The following is a 27,578-nucleotide window of genomic DNA, read 5'->3' on the forward strand; positions in this document are numbered from 1 at the left end:
TTTCCCTTAGTCTGTTTTTCAAGACGGGTCCTGCCTATTTGACCTATTGTCGTTACATTGTTTGTCACCTGTCCTTAATAAATAGCTGTCATCCCTTGAGGGCCATCAGGCACTTTTTTTCTTAATGCCCAACCACATATGTACGTCAAACACCTTAAGTTCCTGCTGTCCACACGGTCTGTGCTCACTTTGAATGCCGTCTATAACTCTGTAATTGATATTTGTTCAGAATGTTTCCCCTCATCTAATCACCCCCGGCCTCGTTTCCCGTTAACCGTGCCATTAAATGCTCACCGTACGTTCATTAACAGCAACGCAGCTCTGGGGTTTGAGCTTTGCTATCATAGTTCCTGTTTTTAATGAAATACTGAGATAATGAGATAATGGGGTTTATTAGTATTCCCAAGTTAAAGGATTTCTGGGAAAGCATTAGGTTCATAACAAACGGGGAAAATTCCACTAATAAAGGATTCAGTCTGGAAGGTACGCAAATGGGTATTGCATCCGCAGCGTTGGCCTCGTCATCCCCCTCGCAGCGGATACAAGAGCTGGAGTTTCAATGAGCTTTTATTATTTATACAGCGGCTGAGCTTTCTCAGGTCGCTGCCTCACATGCTTCGGTTTCCGAAACCCGTCTGTACTTACTTTCCCTGGTGCACACGTCCGGGGAGGACTTTGGGAGCGCGGCTCCGGGCGGGTTTGTCAGGCACATTTAACTACTTGGGCCAAGGTCATCGTGGCAGCCCTCGGCCGCGCCGCTTCCCCTCAGCCGCGGCGGGGCTGGTAGCGGGAACGGGCTTTGGGACAGCCGCAGGGAAAGCGCAGCCCCGCACGGCCCCAGCACATCCCGCTCCGTCCAGCCCGGCCCCAAGGCTCTGGAGCGCAGGTCCCAAGAGGAGCAGCGGAGGGAGCTGCGGTTTGTAAAGCCTGGAGGAGGTTCAGGAGACCTTATCACTGAACTACCTGAAAGGAGGCTATAGCCAGATAGGGGTCGGCATCTGCTTACGGGTAACCCGATACAGGACCAGGGAACAAAATGCGTCACCTTAACGCTGGACATTAGAAAGTATTTCTTCACAAAAAGGGTGATAAGACAGGGTGACTCTTCACAGAAAGGGTGAGTGGACTGTCCAGGGAGATAGTAAAGTCACCATCCCTGGAAGTGTTCAATAAATGACTGGACGTGGCAGTCAGTGCGATGGTCTAATTCACATGGGGGTGTTTTCGGTCACAGCTTGGATTCGAAGATCGCACACCGCCCCTCCAATTCATTCGGTAATTGTGTAAAAATGGCGACGCTCCGCGCGCATTGCCGGCCAACAGCGGCCATTGGCCGCCCGCCATCGCCCGGCCCGGCGCGGCCCCCGCCCCGCCTTCAGCGCGCGGGCACGAGCTCGCGCCCGGCCGCGCTTCTCGCGAGATCGGGAGTGGCTCCCGCGCTCGGTTTGAAACTGCGCGCCCGGAGCTGTGGCCGTTGCTGGCGCGCGCGCGCGTGTCTGTGAGGGGTCGGTCCCGCGCTCGCTCCTCGGCCATGGGAGCCAAAAAGAAGCTGTTGCAGGTCCAGGAAGCTTTTCAGCTGGCCCAGAAGCCTCACCAGAACCACGCGAAGCTCGTAGTGGCTCTGAAGAGCACGTACGCTCAGGTACGGCTGCCCTTCGGCGGCCCGGCGCGGGGGGAGCTGAGGGCCCCGGCGGCTGCTCCGCTGGTCCTCCGGGGGGCAGGGGCCGCCTCCGCGGTGTTCCGCTAAAACGAGCCCCAGTGTGCCTCAGGAGAGCCCGCCACTTAAAAACAAATACACAAAAAGTACCCCCAACCCTCCCCAGAAAACCAAGCCGAATGCCGCAAAATCAGGCCGCTGAGCTGTTGTGCACCGTTGTGTCCTGCGAACGCGGCAGTGACAGCTGCCCGCCGGTGTCGGCGATTCCGCGGGACGATGTTTGGACACCCGAGGTGTGAGTGTGACACAGGATGTAATGGACGGGCTGTTGATTGTCGTCCTGAAATCTGTCAGCAGCGGTCATAATGTCCTTGCTGTGGTTACTGCAAAATACTCACCGAGGAGGGCACGGCAGCGGGTGTGCCCCGGCTACTGCCTGTAGCCCTTTAAAAATTTAAATTCAATTGGAAGCTGTCATTTGTAAGCCCGCTTACTTTGGATTTTTGTGGTACAGCTTTGAAACTGGATAGTTAACTTTTGTTGTTTTTTTCGTTTGTTTTTTTTCCCCAGTTGGATGATAAAGAAGGCTTTAATGAAAAATTCATTCACTTCCTCAAGTATGCTATGATAATCTACAGGCGAGAACCAGCAGTGGAACAAGTGATAAATTTTGCAGCTAGATTTGTTACTTCATTCTATCAGCTGGAGAAAGAAGATGGTAGTGAGGAGGGGGAAGAAGATAATTTACTTCTGAATTATGTGTTTAAATTTCTGCTTGAGGTACAGTTAACATTTATTCTTAAATGTCTGATATAGAAAATGGAAGCTGTTTGCAGTGGGGAAAACTTGCTGATACTTGACAGTACTTACAAATTAGAACTTAAGAAGTGAAAGCAAAACAAAGCTAGTGCTTGACAAGTAACACCATCCCCATTCCCTCAACACAAAAAGATCCACCACATCCCACACAGTATTCCAACAACTGGATTTCAGAATTTGGGTATTTGAGAAAAAGGGAATATTCTCCTATATGGCTGTCAGATATGTCACTGTAGGATTTGCTATAGGTGTATTTATAAACAGGAAGCTATAGAAGTGTGGCGGAAATTAATTTATATTCTTCCTTTGATTAAAAAATTATGGAGATATACAACTTCTATACAACTGGTGTTGGTATATGTATTATTCCTTTCTGCTTACTGCAAGTATTACATAGGAAGATAAACAGTTCTAGTAGCATGAACACACTAATAGAATTATTTTTTCCTAAACTGTTGATTTGCCATGGTAAGATTATGGATCAGGCCTAAGGTAACTAATCATAATTGCTAATGTCTTTGTTTTCCTCTTCTAATGTTTTATGGAGTCAGAGCAGTAGGTCAGCATGCTGCTTTCTTTGTGAAGGCACTGCCATTTTGCTAGAGTCACTGATCCAGGCAATGGGCTGTAATTGCTTTTCAGTTTTGTGACTACTTAATCTTAAAAATATAATCAAATTGGAAAAGCTTTTGAAACGTAGACGTGCGTATTTAATTTATTCTTTAGAATGTTAGCCACTTGGATATGCATGTTAGTAGCTTTATGTTGGAAATGACAAAAGTGTGATTATAAGACTACCTTTTCTTTCTTTCTTTCCCTAAGTCTCACGATGCGAACAGCCATGCGGTTAGGTTTCGAACCTGCCAGCTTGTTAATAAGATTTTGGGAAATATGCCAGAGAATGCTGAGATTGACGATGACTTATTTGATAAAATTAATGAAGCTATGATTATTAGACTTAAAGATAAATTTCCAAGTGTGAGAATTCAAGCTGTCTTGGCCCTGTCAAGACTTCAAGATCCTAAGGATGAAAACTGCCCTGTTGTCAATAGTAAGTAGTATTGGTCTTTCTCCTTTGTCTAAGAATATTTGTTAATTTACATTACTTTAAAGCTTGATTACTTTGGGTTTGTTTTTTAGCATGGAGTTAGATGTTAGATGGATGTTAGAGAATATTCTTGTAATAATTTGTAAACTGTGAAACTCTTTGCTAGAGGAGATGGGAAAGATGCAAGTGTTACATGTGTTGGAGGGGAAAAGACAGAACTGTTAGCAGAGATCTGCTAGACAATCATACTGGGCTCAGGCTGCTCTGTGAACTGAATGTAGAAATGTGAAAATGTTCTGTAAACTAGAGTGAAGGTTTGTTCAGTTCTTGCCCTTTAAGGACCCTTTGGTACCATTAATTGAATTAGTACAAAACTCTTAGAAGAGTAGAGATGATAGAGAAAAACTATTGTCTCAAATTATTACCACTTTTCAAGAAGAGATTCATCTCTGTATGTTGATGATGTTTGTGGGTTTCTTTGTGTATTGTATGATTCTTGATTAAGCTTCTGCTTCCTTTGCCTAGAGGTAGAAAAAGTGTAGGTTTGCACCAGCACAGCTGATATGTAAACTGTGCCCTGATTAATCTTTACATAGTACCTTTTGTGAAGAATTACTTAGTTGGGGTTTTCTGTTGATAAGGCAGCTTCTTTGAAATTTTATTTTCTAAGTGCTATTTATAAGTTACTTATTTAGGAGGACATCAGTTTCACAGTAAACCATTGTCTCACAGAGCAAGATGAACTCATGTGTACCCTGATTAACCTAACTTTATAATTGCTTTCAATTTCGAATAAGATTCAAGAATATAATAAAAAAACATGAGGGATATGAGGGATTTACTGTAAGAGTTTTGTGGTAGGCTTAATGGAGATTGCGATTTTCCACTTACAGGAAAATTTGAGGATCTACTTCAAAGATTATGAAGAGGTTCAGCTAGTGAATAGAGGTCTAAAAGAGCCAATATTTTGTGGAAATTTTTTTCCACTAGTAAATGACAAAGTGGTTATTTATGAATGGGATCTAGAGTAGCAATTTTTGGAGTTAACTGATGATCTTACTTGTTATTGCGAACATTATTTCTTCTGACATCACAGCTCAGCATGTAGTTAGCATAAAATCTTGGGGTTGTGACCCTCAACTGTTTCCTAAATTATGAGCTCTGCAGGGGCAGGAGAAGGGTTTTGGTAACAGCTGCTGATTTTTTTTTAAAAAGTACTGTCTGTTTTTCTGTTTTTCAAACTTGTATGAAAGCGTTATTATGACTATTTTATTTTCAGTTTACAGCATGTTGCTTGAAAATGATTCAAACTCAGATGTGAGACGTGCCGTGCTGTCATGTATCGCTCCTTCAGAAAGGACTTTGCCAAAAATTGTAGGCCGCACTATGGACATAAGGGAGGCTGTCAGAAAGCTGGCATATGAGGTAAATTGGATCACTTACCATTAATTTCAAAGGCTGACTTTGGAAAAAGTCTTTAAATCTTCTATTATATTTCACTTAACACTAAGAACAGTCCAATAATTTATTTTCATTTACCAAAATTTTACGGGGGAGTGATTTAATACAAGTTTTCTAGTTACAGCTAGACCTTGACTGTAGAACTTGCTTGATAGAAATTACTTTTGTGTTAGAATTTCTCTGTTGAAGATCAGGTACTAACAGTATAAATTATGTATGCAGTCTGTTGGTTTTTATCTATGCATTTTGTGATGTTATTGAAGCAAATTTGCTTCTCTGTTATTATATAATGGATTTTAGGATGACAGCAGTAGTAAAATATTGCATGGTTTTGGTATTGCAATTTTGAAAAGTATCAACCATTACTCATGTTTACATGCAGAGATAAGTATGCTAACATGTCTTTTTCTTGTGCAGGCATCTTAGGTGAGATCTTGAAACAAAATATTCAATTGTTTTACACAGCACCATCTTCTGCTTTCTTATCTCAGATAGTTTTTTTCAAAATTAGTCTCTATATTAGTTGGCTTTTTAAGGAAAGTACTAACTTCTGTAATTTATTGCAGGTATTCACTACCCTGGGCACTTTAAAGAGAGAGGATATTTTTCATGTCCAGGTGTTGCATTCAAGCAGAGCTGATGATCTTCCAAGCTATTATTTTATTAGTTGACTATATTGTTTATTTAAGTTTTTAAATAACTTAAATAACTATACAAGTTAACTTTATTGTTTATTTTACTTTACATTTCTTCCATGCACGAGGATCTGATTGTTAATGTGTTGGTAAAGTGCTGTTGGTATAGGTCTTACAGATTTCTATTGATTTAGGATTTCTGTGGATAGTTAAAAACTCAAAGTGTAAAACCATAGTTAGATAACGGGTTTGTTTGTTATCATATGTGGAAATGTATTTTAATGTCCTAATTATTTTTAAGGTTTTGGCAGAAAAAGTCCACATGAGAGCTTTGACAATAGCACAGAGAGTAAAATTGTTGCAACAAGGACTTAATGACAGATCTGGTAAGAGATCAGAGGTTTCTTAACCTTTTAATACTAATGTTTGAGAGAATACTTTCTAATATGTTGTGGTGATGTATGCATAAGCTGTGATGGCAGTAATAAGGAGCTCAAAGGGAGTAATGAAGTACCAGGAAGTATTTAGACACGTGAAATTTACTTCCTGCTTTGTTTATCCAGGCCTTATAGTGAACAAACCATAAAAGAATTCCTCTTTCAAAAAACCTGAAAGCCAATGAGCTTTAAAAATAGGACCAAATTCTATTAACATTAAAAAACAATAATGTAATTAAATAAAGAAGTAGGAAAAATGTAATTAATTTGGTGTATTCAGAAATGTTTCATTACAGATATTTTTGTAACTAATACGTGTATTAAAGAATTTAAATATGAAATCAGTTTGAAAATGCTTCCTATATGCTTTCAGAGAGAAATCTTCAGTGCTGTTTTTTTTTTTTTGTTTAACTAGCTTGATTTTTTTTAAAATGAACTTTGACCCTTATGCATTTCACCATGGGGCAGCTTTTATTCTTTTTAAAGTCTTTTGTACTGTATCACTCTATAGAAAGAACCATTCAGAATGTACCCATAATTGTGTGTGGTGGTGTTGCCAAAAGATCGGAACATCACTTGCATCTGCGCAGGACAGTTTTGGCCTGCCTACATAGAACACCATTTTGGTTTTTTTGTTTCACCCAGCAGGAGCAATTACATGCATGAATTGCACAATAGAAGCTACCAGTTTTACTGAGTGCTGATGTGTCCTCTCCCTACCTTGTTTGGAAAGTCTGCACTGAGTTGAATTTTACTCTGAGGATTTCCCTTGCTCAGTAGTAATGTGCTGCTTGGGAAGTGTGAGAATTCCGGTCTATGTGGATATTCACATAGAAAACAAGACTAAAGTGCTGCATTTTCTGGGAACTAGAACTCTTTAAGATGTGTCATACATGCATATGATTTTAATGATCTACTATTCTTTTTGGCTAGCTGGGGATCATATTCTGTTCTAGGAAAGGAAGGGGCAATCAGCTGAGTTCTTTTTTGTGTTGTATAGAGCTACACTTAAAAAGGCCACCTCCTTCTGTATGAGAAGTTTTAGTCACTTTGCCCCACCTATCCTGGATTGATCTGTAGTAGCCTCCAGAAGTTTGCCATGTTTTTTTTCTGTAGTCCAGCACTGAGAAACCTATGTTCTGAATTACTGTTTCTTACTGATACACTAGTTTGCTGTTTTATCTAAGTAGTTGCTGCTTGTCTGCTAGCTGCCACCACTCACCCAGTAATGCTTGGTCTTGAGAGATGCTTCTTCGGGTGAATGCATTTCTCTGAGTAATCTTTCCAAACTGGGAAGGAAGCTATTTTCCCTGATTTTTTAATGTGATCCTTCACTTCTCAGGAGCAAGTATTTGTTGTATTCCCTCAAAGAGAAAGTACAGCCTTTCTGTGTAGCCTGTTTTTTGGTGACATTTATGTTTTCAACATCAACAAGTGCCTTTTTTATGATCCAGGAGAGATACTTTCTTAGTGCCTGTCTCTTCCTTAGGATGATTTTACATCCCATCTGTTGGACTTTTCTTTTTCTTGACATCTAGAATCACAGGGGAAAACATGTGCCAGGGTATGTAGCTTGACTGATATTATATGTTCTTTGCCAGGTAAGATAGATTTGTATTCCAAATTGGCTGTTCTATATTGCAAATCTTGTAACCCTGAATATATATTTATTGAATCTGCTTATCTGGGTAACTCCTGAGCTAACAAGTGAGGAACCTGCTTATTCAAGGTACTGACATTGAAATTTTGGATGTTTTTCCTTATTGGCTTCAGAACAAGGGCTTATAATAGATGAGGTCTAGAATAAATAATCCACATTCTGCTTAGTTCTACTTTTCAGGGTAAGGTCGGCTCTCATTCTACTGTATTCTACTAGTTTGCACTTCTCACCTTCTTGGAGAGGTTTCTTATTCTTAGGACCGTACTTTAGCTTTTTCAAGGCCTTTTTACAGTTCTTTTTGAACTCTTAAGCTATGTTCCAGTGCTGCATTTATTATGAGGAGTTACATATAAGAGGAAAGATGAATGTTGTCAGTGTCTGTGGACTTTGTTTCCCTTATACTGGATATTGTTTTCTGAAAGAGCCTAGGAGTGTAATTGTTTCACTCCCTAATTATTATGTTCTTACCTCCATCAGACTCCTAGCCTTTCAACTTTCCTGCTTAAGTCTGGGTGAATGCATTATTAATGTATACATTCTGGATGTTCCCATAAATACTTTTCTCATTGATTAAATAGTACTCTGTTGGTCCAGGAGCTTTTTCTTGTGGCAGTGGTTAACAGGGAGTTAAAATATCGCGTGTAAACTTCATGATCCATTGACGTAATTGAAATGTCATGAGAATTCTGTACGTCAGTTCACGTGTATTATCCTGCCTCCAAAAGTGGCTGATTCCTGAAACAGAGCAAGTATATAACAATGGCTACCCAGAATATTTGGATCTAGAGCATCTCTGTTACGAGGACAGGCTGAGGGAGCTGGGCCTGCTCAGCCTCGAGAAGAGATGACTGAGAGGGGAGCTCATCAATGTCTGTCAGTATCTGAAGGGAGGCTGCCAGGGGGATGGAGCCAGGCTCTGCTCAGTGCTGCCAAACAATGGGAAAAGAGGCAATGGGCAGAGACAGATGCACAGAATGTTCTGCCTGCATGTGAGGAAGAATTTCTTTACTGTGAGGATGACCTTGCACTGGAACAGGTTGCCCAGGGAGGTTGTGGAGTCTCCCTCACTGGAGATACTCAAGAAGTGTCTGGGCACAGTCCTGTGCCTTGTGCTCTGGGATGGTCCTGCTTGAGCAGGGGAGTTGGACCAGAGGACCCACTGTGATTCCTCCTAGTCTTACCTATTCTGTGATTCTGAATTTGAATATTTTGTTGTTCTACAGGAGTTTGTGGTTTGTAGATTTTCTGGGTGAGGTACTGTCTTTAGATGTACAAGTTTTTTGGATAAAGGTTTTTTTTTAAATTCCCTCTGAAGGGAAAAATTGCATTGCCTTTGAAGAAAGGTGTCCTAAGTAGTTCTTGCTCAACTGGGTTTTTCTTTATTTAAGGTAATGTTAAGTTTAACTGTATAGTAACTTTTTTTTGCAAGAAGTCTTATATGGAAAAATGTTTTGTGAAAGTATGTTTAAAATGTAATAACTTTTTAAACTTTGTTTTAAACTGTTTGAATTCCTGTATTATTAGATGCTGTTAAGGAAGTAATGAAGAAGAAGCTACTTCAAGCCTGGTTACAATTCACTGAAGGGGATGTTTTAGAATTGCTTCATAGACTGGATATAGAAAACTGCCCAGAAGTGGCCATCTCAGTACTAAATGCTATGTTTTCATTATCTCCACTTCATGACATTGTTCAGAACTGTAAAATCCTTGATAGCAGGTATGCAGAGCATTCTTCATGTCCAAAAAAAAGATGAGTATTATATATGAGAATATAAGACATGTTTAATTTTAACCTCTTAAAATACTGGCACATTTCCAGAGGCTGTAAGAAAGTTATTTCACTATTACAGGTGCTTTTTAAAGCCAGACAGGCCTACATCTATAGCTTTGGAGTGCAATGCGTGTAGCATCTACTGATTTCAAAACATCTGTCATGCTACTGACAAGAATGCAAGGCACTTAATTTGATACTGTGCATTTCCTCCCATAATACAGAGTAAGATCTTGCAACTGCTTTTTAATCAGCGACAATTTGTCATTTAATTTTATTATCTATGATTAGACTCCTACCACTGTTCAAAATCATTCCATTCTGATTGGTCTGACTTGGATCCTGAGCAAAATGAAGCTTCCATTCTGAAAAACTGAGCTGAGAATTTTTTAAGTAGCAGATCTGTTAGACTAATGACATTTTGAAAAGTAAGTCAAATTACTCAGTTTGTAATCAAGCTTACATTAATTTAATTTATGGAAAACACTAGGGTTGTTTTTGTATGAAGTTTCTGAGTACAGCTTGAATGATGGAGTATCAGAATGATAAATGGCTACGTTTTTGAAGTCTTGAGATTTTTTTTTTTTTTGTTAAATTTGCATTTAAATAAAGACCTGTCAGATTAATGAGAAGCTGTCAAAGGATCAGTTTTCATCTACATGTTGCCTCGGGTGTTTTTGTTTGTTTTGTATGTGAGCAATCTAAAGCAAAACCAAAATTGCCAATAGTTTACAAGTAAAATGGGGTTCAAAGGACTAAAAAGTACCACTGCAGTGATAGTGTCTTCTCTGTTTTGAGGAAGAATTAATGCACAACTTAATGTTTTGCTTCTGAAAATAAAGCTTAATTGCCAGGCTTGGCATGAAAAGTACTATGAATCTAAAAAGTAGTGGGTGTCTCATGATGGGTGATCTACCTATGATGGCAGACAGATGATGAGCTTACAGAGCTGCTGAGAAGTTGTATTAGGTTTTGCATTTGACATGCTATGATTACTACTCCATTATTGTGTCAAGATCTTGTATTAAGAATGGAAGAAACAATTCATGGAAGCTGAAAAATACTTTAATGCAGTTTTGCATTTCTGTGGCTTAATGGTGTTGAGTTTTCCAGACTTGTGCAGTGATAACAATGTTTCATAAAGTACCTGGGTGGTTGCTCTAGGAAGTCTGAAGGGTTGGGCAGGATGTTTCTACAAACTGGTCTGAACAGCCTTGGGTTAAAATACTGAGAAGGGCAGTGTAGTGAATGGCTTGTGGAGCTCTGTGTCCTCAAGACAGGAGGAGTTATTTTTCTCAATCTGTAACTATTTCTGTGGGGAATACTTTTGACAGGGTTTTATTTGCATTTTAGGAGGTAATATTTATTTCTTATTTTCTAATCTGTGTATTTATCGTTTTAGACTATTTTATTCATGTCTTCATATTGCTTTATTTATTCTTGCTTAGAAAGCTGATTCCACTGGAGGACTTAACAGCTGAGAATGTGTTATACTGGAGATGTCTTTGTGAATATCTAAAATCAAAAGGTGAAGAAGGTGAAGTTGTACTAGAACAGGTGTTGCCAGAACCAGCTATATATGCAGATTATTTATTAAGGTACATTGCATTTAAAAATAAATCTCTTATCACTGAAGGGATTTTTTTTTTTTTAATGAGAAAATACTTCTTTTATTCAAGTGTTCAGGTATCCTCCAAACCCAAAATTGAGCTTGAACAGTGATTTTAACTTTGCTTTGCTTTTTAAAAAAGATTTTTGAGGGATTTTTTTTTAGAGCTTGCAGAAACCGACACTTCTTCCATTGTTGTAATTTGTGAAAATAAAGTAAAATTTTGCTGCTGTCCCTAAGAGAAGCATTTTTGAATTGAAACTTCCCTTTTCTTTTGCCTGCTCAGGCAGGCATGCTTCCTAGGAAATTATTTGAAGGCAGTGATAGCGCTGCAAAATGAATCAGTTACTGAACAGTTATTTAACTGAAGGGTGCAGGAGAGTGGAAGTGAATGTTTCTGTTAAGGTGAAGAATGGTAATTTATTTTATTTAGTGGGGTGTTTGTGCGTTTCAGTTTTTTTGTTTGTTTGGTTGGTTTTTTTGGTTTTTTTTATTGTTTTGGGATTTTTTTGGCTTGGGATTCTTTAGTCTTAACATGAATTTTGAACAGAGTTTGCTTCTGAGCATGGATAGTACTGGGAAATCTTCCTGAAATGATAATAAATCAGATCTGCTGAAAAATGCATTGTATTGATGCATGTTTCCAATTTAAAATATGCATATTCTTTTCTCACTGTAGTGGGTGTAGTATACTGGTAGTAATTATCGAAGTCATTGCTGCTTTTCAGTGTGGAATGTGTTAACATGTTTCATAAACATGTAATAAATGAAGCATCTGTGCTTCTTTAGTTTTGAAATGTATATCCAGTCTGGTGGGTATAAATGTTTTTGTTCGTAATTCATTTAACAGTCCATGAAACATTTATTTTCCACAACATCTGTTCTTCAAGAGAACATTTGTTCTGTTTCCATCTGATCTTACTCAAAGTGCCTTCAGTTACATTATTCTTCTGGGTGAGGCTAAAATTAATCAGGTTTGCTAATAATTGTTTATGGTATCAACTGTTAAACCCCTCATTGTTGAGCTGTTGTTTCAGGTAAGATTTGTTTGTTCTCAGTCCTCTGATGTACACTCTACAGTTGTGCAGTGCACTGTGAGGATAGGTTAGGAGAAGAAAGAACATGGAAGTCACTGGGACTTCAGAAAAAAGCAGGATTTTGTGCTGCATTTTGATAGTCTCTGTTACCCAGTGCAGGTGACATTATTAAATGAGCAGAAACACTTGATTTTCATTTCAAATGTTCTTAAATAGTAGTTGGATGCAAGTTTTTTTTGTCCTAAATTTGAACAAATTTAAAAATTTTTTTAAAAATAACAAGCTGTTACTGAAAAATATCTACAAAGCTGGGGTAGAAAAAAAGCATCTTTTTCTCAGCTCATGTCAATATTTGAATTATATTTTGTGATATTAAATTTTGAACATGATGTTTCTCTCCAGATTTTCTGAACATGCGTAACTCTCACTGGTAGATAAAATTTTGGTAGAAAACCAGTTGAGTCTAGAAAAATAAAGAAATGGAACAAACTGATTACGCTTTCAATGCAATATGGCTGAATGTATCTGATAACAGATTATTTTTCTGTGATGATATATTTAATCAGATTAAGAAGTCACTGTACACTTTCATGATTTTCATGTATTTTGTCTTGTAGGCAATTTAACAATTCTGAACTTTAAAAAAATACATTGTACCTAAATATGCAGAAAATAGTAGGAAAAATGGTACATATATACATTTGTTCCTGAGGTGTTGCCTTTATGCATTTTTACACAACTGAAATGACATATGGCATTACTTTACACTTTACTTTTCTTATTGTATTACATTCACAAAAGGATATTTTTAAACGAAGTGCATTATTTTGAAACTGTACATTATTTGGTATAAATAACTTCCTGAAAAATAATCCATGAAAAGAACACAATAATTAATTTTTACAGTTTATACCTAATGTAACCATTTATTTATACAGGGCAAGATAGTGGTGAGTTGTTTTATTGGGGGTGGGGGATGAGTGGATATTTGGATTTGTTTGGAGGGTATTTATTTATTTACTTATTTATTACTGTCCAACAATGAATCTGAATGTAATTATATCTGTTCTGTTTGGATTCAGTTATCTTCAAAATATGCCAATTCTCAGTGAAGAGCAAAAAGAAGACTTTAATTGTTTTGAAAACCTGATGACAAAAGAATTTATAGGCCAGCAACTGATTCTAATCATAGGCTGCATGGATACCATGGAAGAGGGAGGAAGGTAAATTTAAATATCAAATTTGCGTTACTAAACTTAAGAAACTCATGTGTGAGGACAGGCATAGAACCTCTGCTTGGAAAATAACTTGATCAAACAGACAAAATACAGTTCTAATGCTCGCTGGAATAGAAATCAGTCTCCTTAATGGATTGGTCCCAAAATTGTGCCAGATATTGTCTGCTTGCTTTTATGGAAAAGCCAATTCTAATGCAGATTCAACATTGTTGGGGGGGGGGAAACAAATTCAGTTGTTTTCATGAAATTAAAAAACTTCTTATTTGGAGCACAGTATGTAAAAAATAAAGGAAGAAAAATGAATTGCTTCACAACAGATGACTTGGAGTAAGTAGCCCATTTGTTTCTTGTGTTTTTAAACTATAATCTGCCAAGGCCAAAAAGGCTACAAATATCTTAGATGCCAGGCTAAATTGGACTGTGTTAACTGAGTCATTCTTATAACTTGAACAGCCTTTTGGTGTGAAGTAAGAAGAGCAAATGAATATGGAAATTCATACCAGGCATTTTGTGAAAACTTGCAGTTCTGATAGTATAAACACAGCAATAATTTCAAACTCTCAGTGGAATGTGTAAATGTGTGCCAGACTGGTAGGATAGTTTAAATTGTTCTTTTCTTTTTGTTAAATTTTCAGTCAGATAATTTCCATTAAAGCGTTCTACAGTGTTGATACTGAGTGTTTCTGCTGGTATGACTTTTCTTTAGACAGTAGGGACATCTGATTTAGAAATTCAACATTTTCTAATCAAGAAAAAACAGGTAAAATCAACACAAAACAAACATTGCTAAATAAAAAGATACATTCAGCAGTTAATGTAGCCATGGAGAAAAGTTCCTCTGATACTGTATTATGAAGTCTTCATCATACTATCTCCAAGTTGGTAGAATAGTAACTCTTATGTCTTCCGTTTTCTTGAATAAGAAAACGTTTATTTCTTTTTTTTTCTCTAATCCAGAAAGCATCTACTAGTTATTTTACAAAAGATTCTCATTTTGCCTTCAACTTCAGCAGCACTTATACCTCTGCTTGTTGAACGGTTGCTCAGTATTGTTAAGGATGAGGACAGAAGGATTCAAATTGTAAGTAAATGTAAAAGCTTGCTTTATAGTCTCTCTTCTCCATAAATCAAACAACTTTTATGAAACATTTTAAAATAAATATCAACATTGAAATATTGCCTCTCTCCCCCTTGGATTATTTGGGGGTTGGGTGTTTTTGTTGGTTTTTTGTTGTTGTTGTTGTTATTTTGGTTTTAAGCATAGCTGAATTTTATGGTTTTCTAGAGTCCTTTCTGTTGAAAGATGCGACTGGTGTTGTAAATGCAGTCCTCAGACTAGGAAGGTGTTACACTTCAGTAGCCTGTTCCAGAATACTTTATTGTGTTAGATGCAAAGTGTTTTGATGAAAACATTCAAAGTGAGAATGATGTAGATTTCCAGGTTTCATATTTCTTTTCCCTCCTGTTAGCTCAGATAGGGACTTAACATCATGTTGTTCCTTGCTTACCCAGCTGGATGGGAGAAAATGGGATTGAAATGTGTTCATTGTCACATTGTGTTGTCAAATTGAGAGTTATTTACAGTGAACAAGCTGGAAAAAGAAACTGCATGGATGTGCAATACTTTTTCAGAAGGATAATATTTTAAATTTGGAGAAGTTAAATGCTTAGTATATATCTGCACTGCAATTAATGACACTAATATACTGCTTGTAACAATAGATTGCAGAAATTATATCAGAAGTTCGTGAGCCAATTGTTGCAGTTGACCAGCCTGTTGATGCTGCTGAAATAAGAAAGCGGGAGCTTAAGGTGAGCAGATTTTAGTTAATAGGAAAAAAAAAAATTAAGCTTAATCTTCTAGAGTTTTATGTAGTAAGTTAATATTGGCTAGCATCAATAGTGTATCACTGGCTAGTACCACAGAGGTTATTATGTTAATTTTCTTTTTACCTTGTATTTCAGCTTGCTGAAATAAAAGTGAAACTTTTTGAAGCAAAACAAGCTTTGGAAGAATGCATTACTCTTCAGGATTTTAATACAGCGTCAGTATTAAAAGAGAAAATAACAGAGTTGGAACAAACAAAAAATGATCTGATAAAAGCTGCAGAGCAAGTTGAAATTAAAGAAATGCGTGTGGAGAAGGTCTCTTCCCTTTCTGTATTCCTAAGTGCTGGTTATGTTTTAAAATTTATTCTTAATTTTAAAAGAAAGTGTAGCTTGGTCTTGTTTCAAATACATGCTTAAAATTGAAACCAAATGTTTATGGTATTACTATTCTTCTGCAGTTATAGAAGCCAACAGTATGCTCTAGCAAAAGATAAATTGTGTAGAAGCTGATGGTATGCTCCAGAAAAAGCAAATTGCAGTTAAACTGTTCTTTTGTTTGAATAACTAAAGACTTCTAAAAGGGTGTTGTTCTTAGTCTTTTTACTCTTAACTAATTGAAAACATAAAAGGAATTAATTTTGATCATAGCTTATAGAAAGATTATTAATGCTCTTGCACAACAAATGTGTAGTGGACAGGAAGTGTTTATTTGGTAGGGAAAAATTATGATTAATAGCCCCATTCTTCTTACCACAGCCATCATCTGTACTGATAATGTTTTCCTCTTTTCCCTGACCAACTTGAAGAATGATCCTGAAACACTGTTGAAGTGTCTGATGATGTGCTATGAGGTTCTGAAGATCATGTCACTTTCTAAAGGAATCAGTCCAACCATTAATGAAATCATTCAATCTCTGGTATGTAGGAATACAAAATAACTTAAACTCCTTAGTAAGTGCAAAATAATTAAATTAAGCCATTGCATTGTTCATAGTGTATCTAATCTGTTTTTTCTTTTGTGTGGCTTTTTACAATTGTCTTCTCAAAACTATTTCAAGTACATCAGAGTGGCATCTGTATTTCATAACTTGGAACTGGGTATTGTTTCTCTGCAAGAATGTAGATGTCTTTTATGAAGAAATGTGTTGGCTTGTTGTTGTGTGTTATTTTTTTCATTTCCCAGAGTGATCAATTCCATTTTGTTTGAAAACAAATATTTATTAAAAACAAACACAAAGCAAAACACTCATATGACTTTTGCCATTATTTTGTTTATTTTGTTGCTGATTTCAAACAACATACTCAATCCACTTCTGTTTATACATAGATAAACAGAATATTTGGTAGTTGCCATTTTCCAGTCCTGAATCAAAATAAATTATTTTTCATTTCAGGGTAAGCACATTTTAGTTGTCAGAGTTTTATTTTCAATTTATGTATTTTTTCTATGAGAAGTTTAATATTATTGTTTTCAGATACTTCCAGGTGTAACTAATGTCCACCCAGCTGTGAGAAATATGGCAGTTCTGTGTTTGGGTTGCTGTACCCTTCAGAACAAAGAGTTTGCCCAACAACAGCTTCCATTGCTGTTACAGGTAAAATATATGATGAGAAACAAAATGATGGTCTTTGTGACTTAGTAAATAAATCTAGTCTTGTATCTCTAACAGGCTACAATGCATAGTAATGTTCTTTGAGAGCCAGTAATTCCTGATTTGTGGTTTCCTGTAGATTTTTTTGATGCCTAGTAAGATTCAGTTTTATCTTGGTAGTAGCATGTTTTTCCTTTTTAAGGTCTCAGAATTCCTTATCTTTAAGGTCTAACTTTCTCTTCCAAATCTGGGTGAAATCTTAGTTACTATTTCTGTATAACAGTTTGTAACAGTATAAACCTGTTTGTTTTTAATATGTTTGTGAATATTTGTTACTCAATACAGAAAAGAGAAGCTGTAGAATTCTCTAAGCCTTCCTTAGGAAACAAAACTAAAAATGTGTCTGATGGTTTTGACATTTCTGTTGCATACTTACCTGTGATATTTGGTTTCTGATTAAAATTCTGAATAACTAATATGTTTATATTAAGAGTTTATTAATATATTTATATTAAGGAATAGGGTGTTAACTGGAGGGTAATGTAATATTCAGACTAATAAACAATAGCATGGCCAAACATCTTTGGATATGGAGTATGCTGGATGCTATACTATCCACAATTCCCATCCTTGTGGTGAATGTTCTGGTACCAAGCTAATTATAGCAAATATGACACTTGTTAGCCCTGGTTTTTGACCCTGGCTTTGAGGGAAGTGTGGGTGCTTTTCTAAGAGTGTGTTCAGGCAGACATTGGAGAAATGACAGTGGGAATTGAGCTGATGTACTTGGCTTGGACAAGATGGTTGAGTTATCAGTCATAGTAGGAGAACTTCGGGTTCCTAAAAAAGTAACATTTACTATTATTTTTAATTTGCCTTTGAGTATATCACATTAAAAACAATTTGTTTGGAGAGCATTTCAGTTACCTTTAGTACCTTACATTTTTGAGTTAAGTAATCTTTCTGCAGGTACTAAACCCCACATTCTCTATGCAGGCTGCCATCAGAAGCAGGGTGTTGGGTGAAACAGGTGTAGAATCTGTGGGCTAACCCACAATTCATGGTTTTACTTGCATGTAATTTGAACTATAATACATGGTAACCTATGTGACTTATTACTTTCTTGGTCCCTGTTGTCTTTTTACATACTGTTGATTTTAATTAAGATGTACTTTTATTTAGCTATATTTCTGTAATGCCTAACACTCTGGAGCTACCACAGGCAAACAGACTTTGTTTGTCCAGTGTTTATTTATGGGTTGAACAATAAAATTACGTCTCACACATGCATGCTCACTCCAGGAGTGAAATTAATTTGATTTTATGTAGTACAAATTGCATAGATGACTTGATAAATTATTTCACAGATGGTATTATAAATTCAGATTTAAATTTGTATCACAACTTCCTAAAGTTTGAAAATTTATTCAAGTATTATAGAAAAGTTTCCCAAAATAATCAGTCTTATTAAAGGAAAAATCTTACTGTGCTTAATTTCAAGATTGATGGTATACTGGAAGATGATATATTTATTTTCCTTATTAAACCTAGGTTTTGCAAATAGATAACGTAAAGATAAAGCTCAGTGCTTTAAAGGCAATCTTTGATCAACTAATGCTGTTTGGAATTGAGCCTTTTAAAACAAAAAGAGGCAATCACTCTCAAAGTGAAAGTGCTCACATTAGAACTGAAGATGGTGAGGAGGAAAGTGAAACAACAGAGGAGGAAGAGGAGACTGCCACAGTTCACAGCCTTCTGAAGCTTCTTTCTGGTTTCTTAGACAGTGAGGTAAGGAGTATTATAACATTTGCCTTAGTTTTGTTTTGCAGTTACTTTTGCAGATGGTTATCATCCCATTAAGTTGCCTGGGAATATTATGGGATGTGATGTGAAATGAATGGTCTAATTTGAAAATACCTGTCCTAGAAAATGACTTACAAGGCTGATGTTACTCTTGAGCTGCTTTGCTTTGTGTGCAGGTGGAAATATGTGAATGTAGAGAAGTGATTGGTAAGATAGGATATAGGCTATTAACAGTAAAGTATTAGTGAAAAGCATTATGGTTGGTGTACTGTGTATGTGATGAGCTCTTTCTTCAGTATTCAGAACTAAGGACAGAAGCTGCAGAAGGCATTGCCAAACTGATGTTCTCTGGGAGGCTGATCAGTGCCAAGCTCCTTTCTCGTCTTGTTTTGTTGTGGTACAATCCCATGACTGAAGAGGATACTCGGCTCCGACACTGTCTGGGGGTTTTCTTCCCTTTATTTGCTTATGCAAATAGGTAATGCTCTTTGTAATTCCTTTTACGACAATATACATTCATCTAGCAGCTTTAGGAACCTTTTTTTGGTCTTGCACAAGTAGAAACAGTACAAATGCAAATTAGATGTCGACATCCAATTCAGCCTCCTATGCCTATTGCTTTTGAAAATACGTAATCTTAACCTGTGGCCATTCTGAAGACTTTCCATTCATTCCCTGTTACCCATGTGGCTTTGCATGTTTTTTGATTTTTCATTTCCTAAGCCTACAGTTGAAACTGCTCTCAAAGGTACTGAATAAAATTAATTTGAAAATATATGCTTTATTTATTTATGCTGTTGAGCACTACAGGTAGGCTTTGAAGTGTCACTAAAAAGTAGCTAGCAGGAACACTTCGAAAGAAAGTAGTCAGTGCCCGGCAGTTATCAAAGCAGCAGGCTGCTGGGTCGTGGTTTGGGGGGGTTTTATCTTTTTGAAACAAGGAATACTCCAATTTAAATTCACAGCATATTCAAATCTCCTGTTTATTTTGGTGATGAGGAAGAGGTAGAGAGCTTATAGACCTAAACAGCAATTCTCATCTCCTTTTACCTGCTGCTGAAAGCTTACTTTTCAGTAGCTGCTAGTGGTTTTATTGAGTTACAACAAACTAAGTATTTATCTGCTTTTTTGTAGTTAAGTTTTAATTTGAGTGTGTTATGTTACCTTATTTATTTTTCAAACCAAATTGAATTAAATTTTAGTGGCCTGTATGGCCTTGCCACATTAAGAGGAATAGTACAAATGGGGGTTGTCTTGAGAGGCAAAAAACCCCTAAGCAATATATATTTTTGCTGTTGTCAGAAAAAAGCCAAAGAAAAATACCCAGTTTCTTATAGAATGGGATTTTCCCTACTTAAATTCATAGAAAAGTAACAGAAAAATTGATTTCATATGTTTCCAGTATCTCTGATAATGAGTAATGAATTGAAACTTTTAACATTGATAATCTTATGTCATCTTCTGATGCTGGGAGTTTTATTCTCTTTTTTCATGAGTTCTGGTGATTGCCCACCTATCCCTTGATAGTGGTCTACATGGATACTTATGCCATGAGTAATCCTATGTACTTCCAAGTCCTTTGCAAATGAGGTAATTTCTTGTGGCACCTTACAGATGATCTTTTTTTCTTGCAAAAATAACATGGTGTATGTGTTAAGCAAAAATCAGAAAAATCTTTGGAAATAAAAATCCTATGTCTTAGTCTGGCTCATTGATTGAGAATCTCTGTTTATTTAGGAAATTTCATTTTTCTGTCTCAAAACATTATCTGCATCCTGGATCACCAATGGTCCATTTTAAATTCAGTAATTTACTTTCTTCAGTGATGGATACTGCATTATTGGAAGCGAATTATTAAATACCATGTGTAATTCAGAACCTGTCTTCCAAGTTGCCATTCAGTAAAGGAGAATTTTGGTAATTAATGAGATTTGGCAGAGGCTCATACCTAAATTTGATACTTATCTCCCACTGAATTTTAAAATTCCATTTGTTTTCTGGGTGCTGCTCTGTTAATCTTTCCATCTGGTCACAGATATAATCAAGAGGTTTACTTTTTGAAATGAAATACTTGAACTCTGAGGAAAAAATGTTGATCCTGAGTTTTTAAATTATCTGTTGTGTCAGAAAGGTGGTATGAGATCCTAGAATAGGGAGAAGGTCCTGTAACCAGTGAACAAATCTTATTCATGGAATGTCTTCTATAGTGTATTAAACCTTCAGGCAGCATAGGAGGAGAAGCTTCTGCCTTGTTGCTGTGTATTATTAGAGGTGGTCTTGCTTTTCATTTACAGGGAATAACGTGAATGATACTTCAGTAATGGTTGAGCCAGTATAAAGCCTTAAAGCTGCTGAAAGGCAGAGTTCTTGCTTTGGGTCTTTTGTAGCCAGTTGTAGTGCTCAAAAGGTTTTTTGTCAGCTGGTTTGGCTCCATAATCCAGCAGCAAATAATCTCCTTTTTTAAAAATTACTTGCTTTCTTAGTTTTCTCCTGTAGTTACTTGGGTTCAAATAGGAAGTTAATATAAGTATCAGCAAGAGTGAAGGCTTCACTTCAACCGTGCCTTGTACTTTTTGACATCTTACTTGTTAAATTGTTTTGACAAGTCTTGTGGAGCCACACTTCTAGACAGCTTGCTGCAGGACCAAGTGAAACATGATTTTTAGGCTTGCTTGGCAGGAGTTATGAACTCTTCTGAGAAAGTATCAGGAGCATTTCTTGCGAAAATCCTGTTAACCACTGCATACTTTTTTTTTGCCAGGTTTCCTTGCTTTCTTATACAATGAAAAGAAAAATGCTAGAAGAAAGGAGGAATGAGCAGACAAGAAGATTAATATATGAAAATGAATTACAGAAATGTATTTATGGAAATGTTTTCTCTTGTCCTTTGAGATAGAACATGTATATATCAATTGGGTTTTCAGTAGTAAGGACGAATGTTCAGATTCTTCAGAGGAAGGAAATGTTACTTAAAACTTGCTTAAAATACTGCATGCTAAAATTTCAGATGGTACTGTGAAACAGTTTTGGTATCTTGATCTTGCTGGCTGTTGCTACCAAGTTTGGCTGTTCCCACTTAGCTTTGGTTGATATACCAAGTCAGAGAACTTTCATAATGGAAGAGAACTTAATTTCACCTTACTATGCCACTAATATTTGACTTCACTGAAACAGGTCTAACCAGGAGTGCTTTGAAGAAGCTTATGTTCCAACTCTGCAAACGCTGTTAAATGCTCCTGCAACATCACCTTTGGCTGAAGTAGATATCAGTAACGTTTCTGAACTGTTAGTGGACCTGACCAGACCAAGTGGACTGAAACATCAGTCCAAGAAGTCTCAGGACTATCAGGTACAGTGTGTTAAACTGTAGGAAAATAGTACTTGTGTTAGATTAAGAGCTGCTCCCCCTTTGCTTACTGCTACCTGTCTGGGCCTCTCTGGGATTGCCAGTGTCAGCAGTTGGATTAAATGAGTGCCGGTTCAAGTAGTGAGGTATTTTAGCTTGACCCTTTCCTCCCCTTTTCTCCCCCCCCCCCCCCCAAATTTCCCCTCCTGCTTACAATTAAAAAATGCTAGTAGGAACTCGCACATGACTGATTGTTTCTGTTGTGGAAGATATTTATAAATATTAGTTGGTGAATGTACTGAAAATGGTACATTTTAGGAAAATGTTGGCTGTGTAAAATTAGCCTACTGTTTTAATCAGATTGTTCTCACTGCTGTCTCTTGGAAATAGTTTCCAGCAAAATTACTGGTAACTAATTTCTTCCTTTGCAGGAGTTAACGGTGCATGATACTTTAGCCATGAAAATTTGCAATGAAATCCTGGCGGACCCAACTGCACCAGATGTCCGTGTTTATGCGAAAGCTTTAAATTTGCTAGAACTCAGTAGTTCTTCTACAGAGAATCTTCTGGTGCTGCTCAGTGAGATTCAAGAGGTAGTGCATAAATAACATGGTTCTTACTTTTTTAATCATTAGTAGTCTAATATTCTGATACACTTAAAAATGAAGGGCCTTTTGTTTACTACGACAATATGACTGGAATTTCTCCTCTAATCAGTTTTGAGAATTTATTTTTGAATCATTTACAATAATCTGATCTGATAACACTGCATAAACCACAGAGAGTATAAGCAACTTGAAACAGTGTGCCCGACTTGATACACTTGATACAGTACAGTAAGTGATGTAGTTATTTTCTTAAGTTGAAATATAATTCATTATTAAGTCTTGCAGTTTTTCAGCTTATCTTTAGTTAATTATTAACAACTGAAATTTTACATGTAAACTTAAGGTATAATGGGAAGATCATTAGGCAACATGAAGAGGATGCTTGATTTAAGATCAAGTGGGAAGGGATTACAAGAGTTTTACTTTGGTGTTTTTATCAGTATAGAAAAAAATTAAAATATGGAAGTGTGGCACATGAACACAATGCTGTATAGAAAATTTGGTAAGAATGCTGAATCCACTGTGGGCATGTCATCCTGAGGTAGCTGTACTCCATGTGCAGTTGCTTTAATTTTTTTTTCAGGTTCTCTTTAAAGAAAATTATGGAAAAAATTGGTATTTTAGTGCCTAGTGTTGATGGAGAAAGTGTTTCTCCTTTCAGCTTGACTGGTCACTTTTGTGTCACATGTATCCTTTGTGCAGTAATTTCAACTAATCCTATTAGAAGGCATATTTTATGGATAAAAGAAAATAGTTGTAGATCTAAGTAGCATTTGACATTAGATGTCTGTTCTCCAGAAAGTGGAAGATAAACTATGTCAAAGAGCTATTGAGAAGATGCAAATGAAATTGACCAAGGATCCTAATGTGGGCAAAAACCACTCTAGAAGAACTGAGGAAACAGCTCCCTCTGAAAGGACACAGGAAAGAGACACCACATTGTTTGAAAATGCTGTTCACTGTGAAGAAGGTAATTCAGGAGGGATGTAGTACAGTAGCAGGTGTGCAATTCAATGAATTGTTTAGATGTTATGAAAATAAGAAGTAATAGAACTTGGGAGACAACCCCAGGTCCATTGCCCTTCTTCAGACTCACTCCAGCACCTCAATGTCCTTCTTGCAGTGAGGGGCTCAAAACTGACCATGGGATTTGAGGTGGCCTCATGAATGCTGAGTGCAAGGGAATGGTCACTGCCCTGGACCTGCTGGCTGCAATCTCTGGTACTAGCCAGGATGCCTCTGCTGGCTCATGCTCAGCTTACAGACATTCAGCTGTTGGAGCTGGTCCCTTACAGTTTCAGTGTCCTCAAATGGAAAATCACTGTTCCCATGGTCAGGGTCCTCTGATTCAGGGGACCGGGCAGCCTGAGGTCTATCCGTAATATTAACGAATCAAGCAAATAAAGTACTGAATGGCTCTGCTTTTTCTCTCATCCTGTTGGTCAGGTGAATGACCAGCTTCACTTTGTCCAGTGTTTTGTTTGGACCTTCTCCTGCTTTTACTGTACTTTCAAAAGTTCTTCTTTACTATCTCTAAGAGCACTGACCAGGTTCAAGTATAATTGAACTTTGGCCTTTGGTGCCTTCTCCACGGATGTATCAACCACAGCTGTGTCATCTTCCTGCAAAGCCTGACCTTGCTGTCAGAGATCTTGCAGTTCCTTTTTGCTTTTGAGCTTCACAAGGAGGTCCCTGTTCAGACAAGCTGATATTCTGTCCTGCTTCCTCAACTTCCAACACAGTGGAAGAGGCTAAACAGTTATCAGGAGTAGTTTATGTATGATTGACCTTAGCTGGGGTGAAGTTACAGCTGAGTGATATTTTAAACTTCCTGTTAGCCTTATTAGCTGGTTTCTGGTTTAAAGAAAAAGTGGGGTTCAACTGTGTGCCTTTTTAATGTAACAGCCAAAATTTAAAATGGTGGTATTTAAGATGATGAAGTTTTAATTGATGACTTCTGCATGTGTTATTCTGTTTAACAGAAAATAATAAAGATACTCTTCATACTCCAGTTAATGAAGTTAGAGAAACTGCAAAATTAAGACCTACAAGAAGCAAAACTGGCAAAGGTACAGTGACTATAATATTAGTTGTTTTTAATAAAATAATTTCATACTAACTTTTTGTGAATGTATAGGTGGGAAAGCCATTCATACTTTGCTGTAGTTTTTACTACTGTATTTGTTAAAAGATTAAAGTAGTTAAATTTTTGTGCTGTTAGCCTCTCCCAATAACACAGATTTCAAAAAAGAGAAAAGGACTGTCCTACAGGCTTGCAGATAACCCAGCCATAGCCATTGACAGTAATGTACAAGTCTTTCTGGGAGAAGCAGAAGGTTGTGGGGTTTTTGTTGTTTGTTTTTTGTGACCACATTCTATCAATGCTGACTGCTTATGTCTGTGTTTCAATGCAATATCAAACACTGAAGAAAGATAGAGACAAAACAAGTTGAAGAAAAGAAATGGTATCAAGATACAAAAAATGACTTTTGCTTATACTTAGGACAGCGGAAAGCAACAGAAGTGAGGTCTGTGAGCAGAAGAAAAACTGGTGCGAGTGTAAAACATGGTCTTGAAAGGTAAATCCTTGTCTCCCCACCATCAAAACCATGGTGTCTGTTCTAGCAAGTAAATTTAATTCAAATGTTTTTCTTTCCCAAACCCATATGTTTTGATATCCTCTGCTCCTAAAACACTGATAAATATTTAAGGAAAAAAATTTTTTGAACTGCTGCTTTTGAAAGTGGCAGGTTTTGCCAAGAAGCCTGTAATATTATTTTAACAGACTTTTTGTGTGTTGAGTCAACAGATATTCTAGCTGAAAAAAGTCAGATTTTTTTAGTGTACATTATTGCTCTTCTTCCAATTAGTTTTTTGTGCCTTTTAAAATCTGTTCTGTGGAAGTATACATTTTTAAAATATGATTTCCTTTTTCCCCTTTCCCCCCCCCAACAGTTTTGTTGCTTGTTGTCCAACATGTAGTTGACAAGCATTTAGAAATGACTGAGAAGTGAATATAGACAATGGATTTCATTCCTTATTGATTTTGCAGGATATAAGCATAAAAACAACATTGTCTTAGTACTTTTCAGCTATGCTCAACTCTTTCTTCAGCAAATAATCCATTTACTGTGGACTTTTTATTGTGACCAGGGTCAGTCTCTCCCATTTACCTATTTTGATTCCATCTAATTTTGGGGGGATTTGGTTCCATCTAATGTTGCTTATTTTGCAACTGCTTATCACTTGGCTATCTTTACTGATGCTGCTATATCACTTGGAAAACACCAGTATATTATTAAAAAAAAAACTGTTTAATTGTTAAGAAGTATTTTTGCACTTTAAGACCATTTTTCAAGTTCGTTCCTATAAAAGCTCTTCCATTTTCTTAGTCTTTTTTTACCTAACTCATAAATAATCTGTTTCAGTGGTGATCAAATTCCAGAACCAGTCCCAGTGTCAAGTTCAAGGCCTCAAAGACGAGCAAAAATTTTGGCACAGGAGAAAACCCGAATGAATCTTTCAAGACTGTTGAATGAGGAAGCAGATGAGTGAAGACAAAAGGAAAAAGTGCCTTTTTCAACACTGGTAGTTAACATCAGACCTGAAAATAAGATTTTTTTTTTTCTTGCAAGTTTTCTTTAGTCCTTTTATATGAATCATTTATAATTCTATATTTCTCTATTAGTTTTTTTAAAATAGATGTTTGTATTTCTTGTATTTCCTGATATGAAGTCCCGCATTCATGTAATAAAAATGTATTAAAACATTACCTGAACAAAACTTGGGTGTTTTTTCTTTTACTTTATAGAGAAGAATGCATCTTACCTGCAAATAAAAATTGCTGTTGGTGCTACATATTCCATAGTTAAAGCTGTTTTGATATTTAACAATACAGCAGAGAGTGGTTGCTTGTGATGGCAGCAGTTTTGAATGTACCTACTTTTATGGCACATTTAATTTATTTCTTCATGTTTATAAGGTTTTATAACAGTAAAACCTGGGCAGCAGATGCAGGTATTTACTGTTCATGTTAATGTAAAATAGTTGATCTTAATTGGGAGTTCTGCTTCCTGCAGGTGTGTGCCCACTTTATTAAACAATGTCAAAGTGATAAAACTGAGTAACTGACTTTACAAACGATACTGAAAGTCTACTCGTGCTGGCCTTGTTTTACAGCATCAGTGATGTGCTTTTAGAAAAGCATAAAATTTATTTGTGGTACAAAATAGGAAATCAAGTTTTGTGTCTTTTTAAAGCAGTATCCAACTGTTATTTCTTTGTAGCTCTCAAGTTCCAGACATACAGGAACAGTCAGGAGTTTCACAGGACAGTAGAGGAAGCTGTGCTCACACAGCAGTCAGTAGTGGGTGAGCAGGTTCACTCGTGTTGGAACACTGAGACAGTCGTGTCCGTGTCCGCAGAGCAGTCGGAACAAACTCCCTCGATTCCTCAACATGCACATCTCAACTACTGATGCTAAATGCAGCTTGCTAAGGAACTTGCAATAGGTAAATATGCTATAAATGATCTTTGGAGATTCTCAGGGACACAACTGAAATTTAGTGTTCCTAAAATGTAATGCCCAAACTATTATGCTTGTTTCCAAGCTTCCAGGAAACAGAGGGATTCTGTTGCTTCTCCTCCTTTGCAGTTTTCGTTGGAAACCTGTCAAACTGCAAAATACCATGACACGCTTTTCTGCTGGTATTTGCTCTAATCAGAAGCTTCTGTTACTGTGATGAATTAATTTTGTAATTTGAAACACAATTTTGAGGTCCTGACCTCCCTGTTTTGGTAACTCTCTTTAAATCCCCAAATTGTGTTGCAGTATGACTTTGTGTACATGCAGCCACTTCAGATCAGAGATGCTCTCTGTTCCTTGAGTGCTGCCTGAACATAGTTGAAATGGGCCAAGAATATAGGGGGTTTTTTCTCAGTTATGTCAGAGCTTCCCTGGGGCTTTAATGTGTTTTGTGTTTGTTTGTTTGTTTTTTTTTTATAAACTCAAGTTCTCTCTCATCTTC

At 36.9% G+C, this 27,578-nt stretch overlaps 1 protein-coding gene across 1 annotated transcript; it reads left to right on the forward strand.

The window, feature by feature from the left end:
* Window positions 1-1,531: 1,531 nt before the first annotated feature.
* On the forward strand, window positions 1,532-26,320 carry NCAPG (non-SMC condensin I complex subunit G). Its single transcript, XM_062493410.1, has 21 exons — window positions 1,532-1,642; window positions 2,228-2,437; window positions 3,299-3,527; window positions 4,804-4,949; window positions 5,922-6,006; window positions 9,242-9,434; window positions 10,937-11,086; window positions 13,217-13,357; window positions 14,330-14,453; window positions 15,095-15,184; window positions 15,338-15,517; window positions 16,009-16,119; window positions 16,678-16,797; window positions 18,346-18,582; window positions 18,894-19,075; window positions 21,772-21,946; window positions 22,375-22,536; window positions 23,350-23,521; window positions 24,534-24,620; window positions 25,055-25,130; window positions 25,980-26,320. The coding sequence occupies exons 1-21, from the start codon at window positions 1,532-1,534 to the stop codon at window positions 26,104-26,106; spliced, it is 3,108 nt and encodes a 1,035-aa protein (XP_062349394.1). The 3' UTR covers window positions 26,107-26,320.
* Window positions 26,321-27,578: the final 1,258 nt, after the last annotated feature.

The sequence above is a fragment of the Cinclus cinclus genome, chromosome 5 (assembly GCF_963662255.1).
Source record: "Cinclus cinclus chromosome 5, bCinCin1.1, whole genome shotgun sequence".
Classification (NCBI taxonomy): domain Eukaryota; kingdom Metazoa; phylum Chordata; class Aves; order Passeriformes; family Cinclidae; genus Cinclus; species Cinclus cinclus.

Coding starts and splice junctions, on each gene's coding strand:
- NCAPG (XM_062493410.1), top strand. CDS start 1,532: ATGGGAGCCAAAAAGAAGCTGTTGCAGGTCCAGGAAGCTTTTCAGCTG. Junction 6,007..9,241: donor AGGACTTAATGACAGATCTG/GTAAGAGATCAG, acceptor CTGTATTATTAG/ATGCTGTTAAGGAAGTAATG. Junction 24,621..25,054: donor AAGAAGCAAAACTGGCAAAG/GTACAGTGACTA, acceptor GCTTATACTTAG/GACAGCGGAAAGCAACAGAA.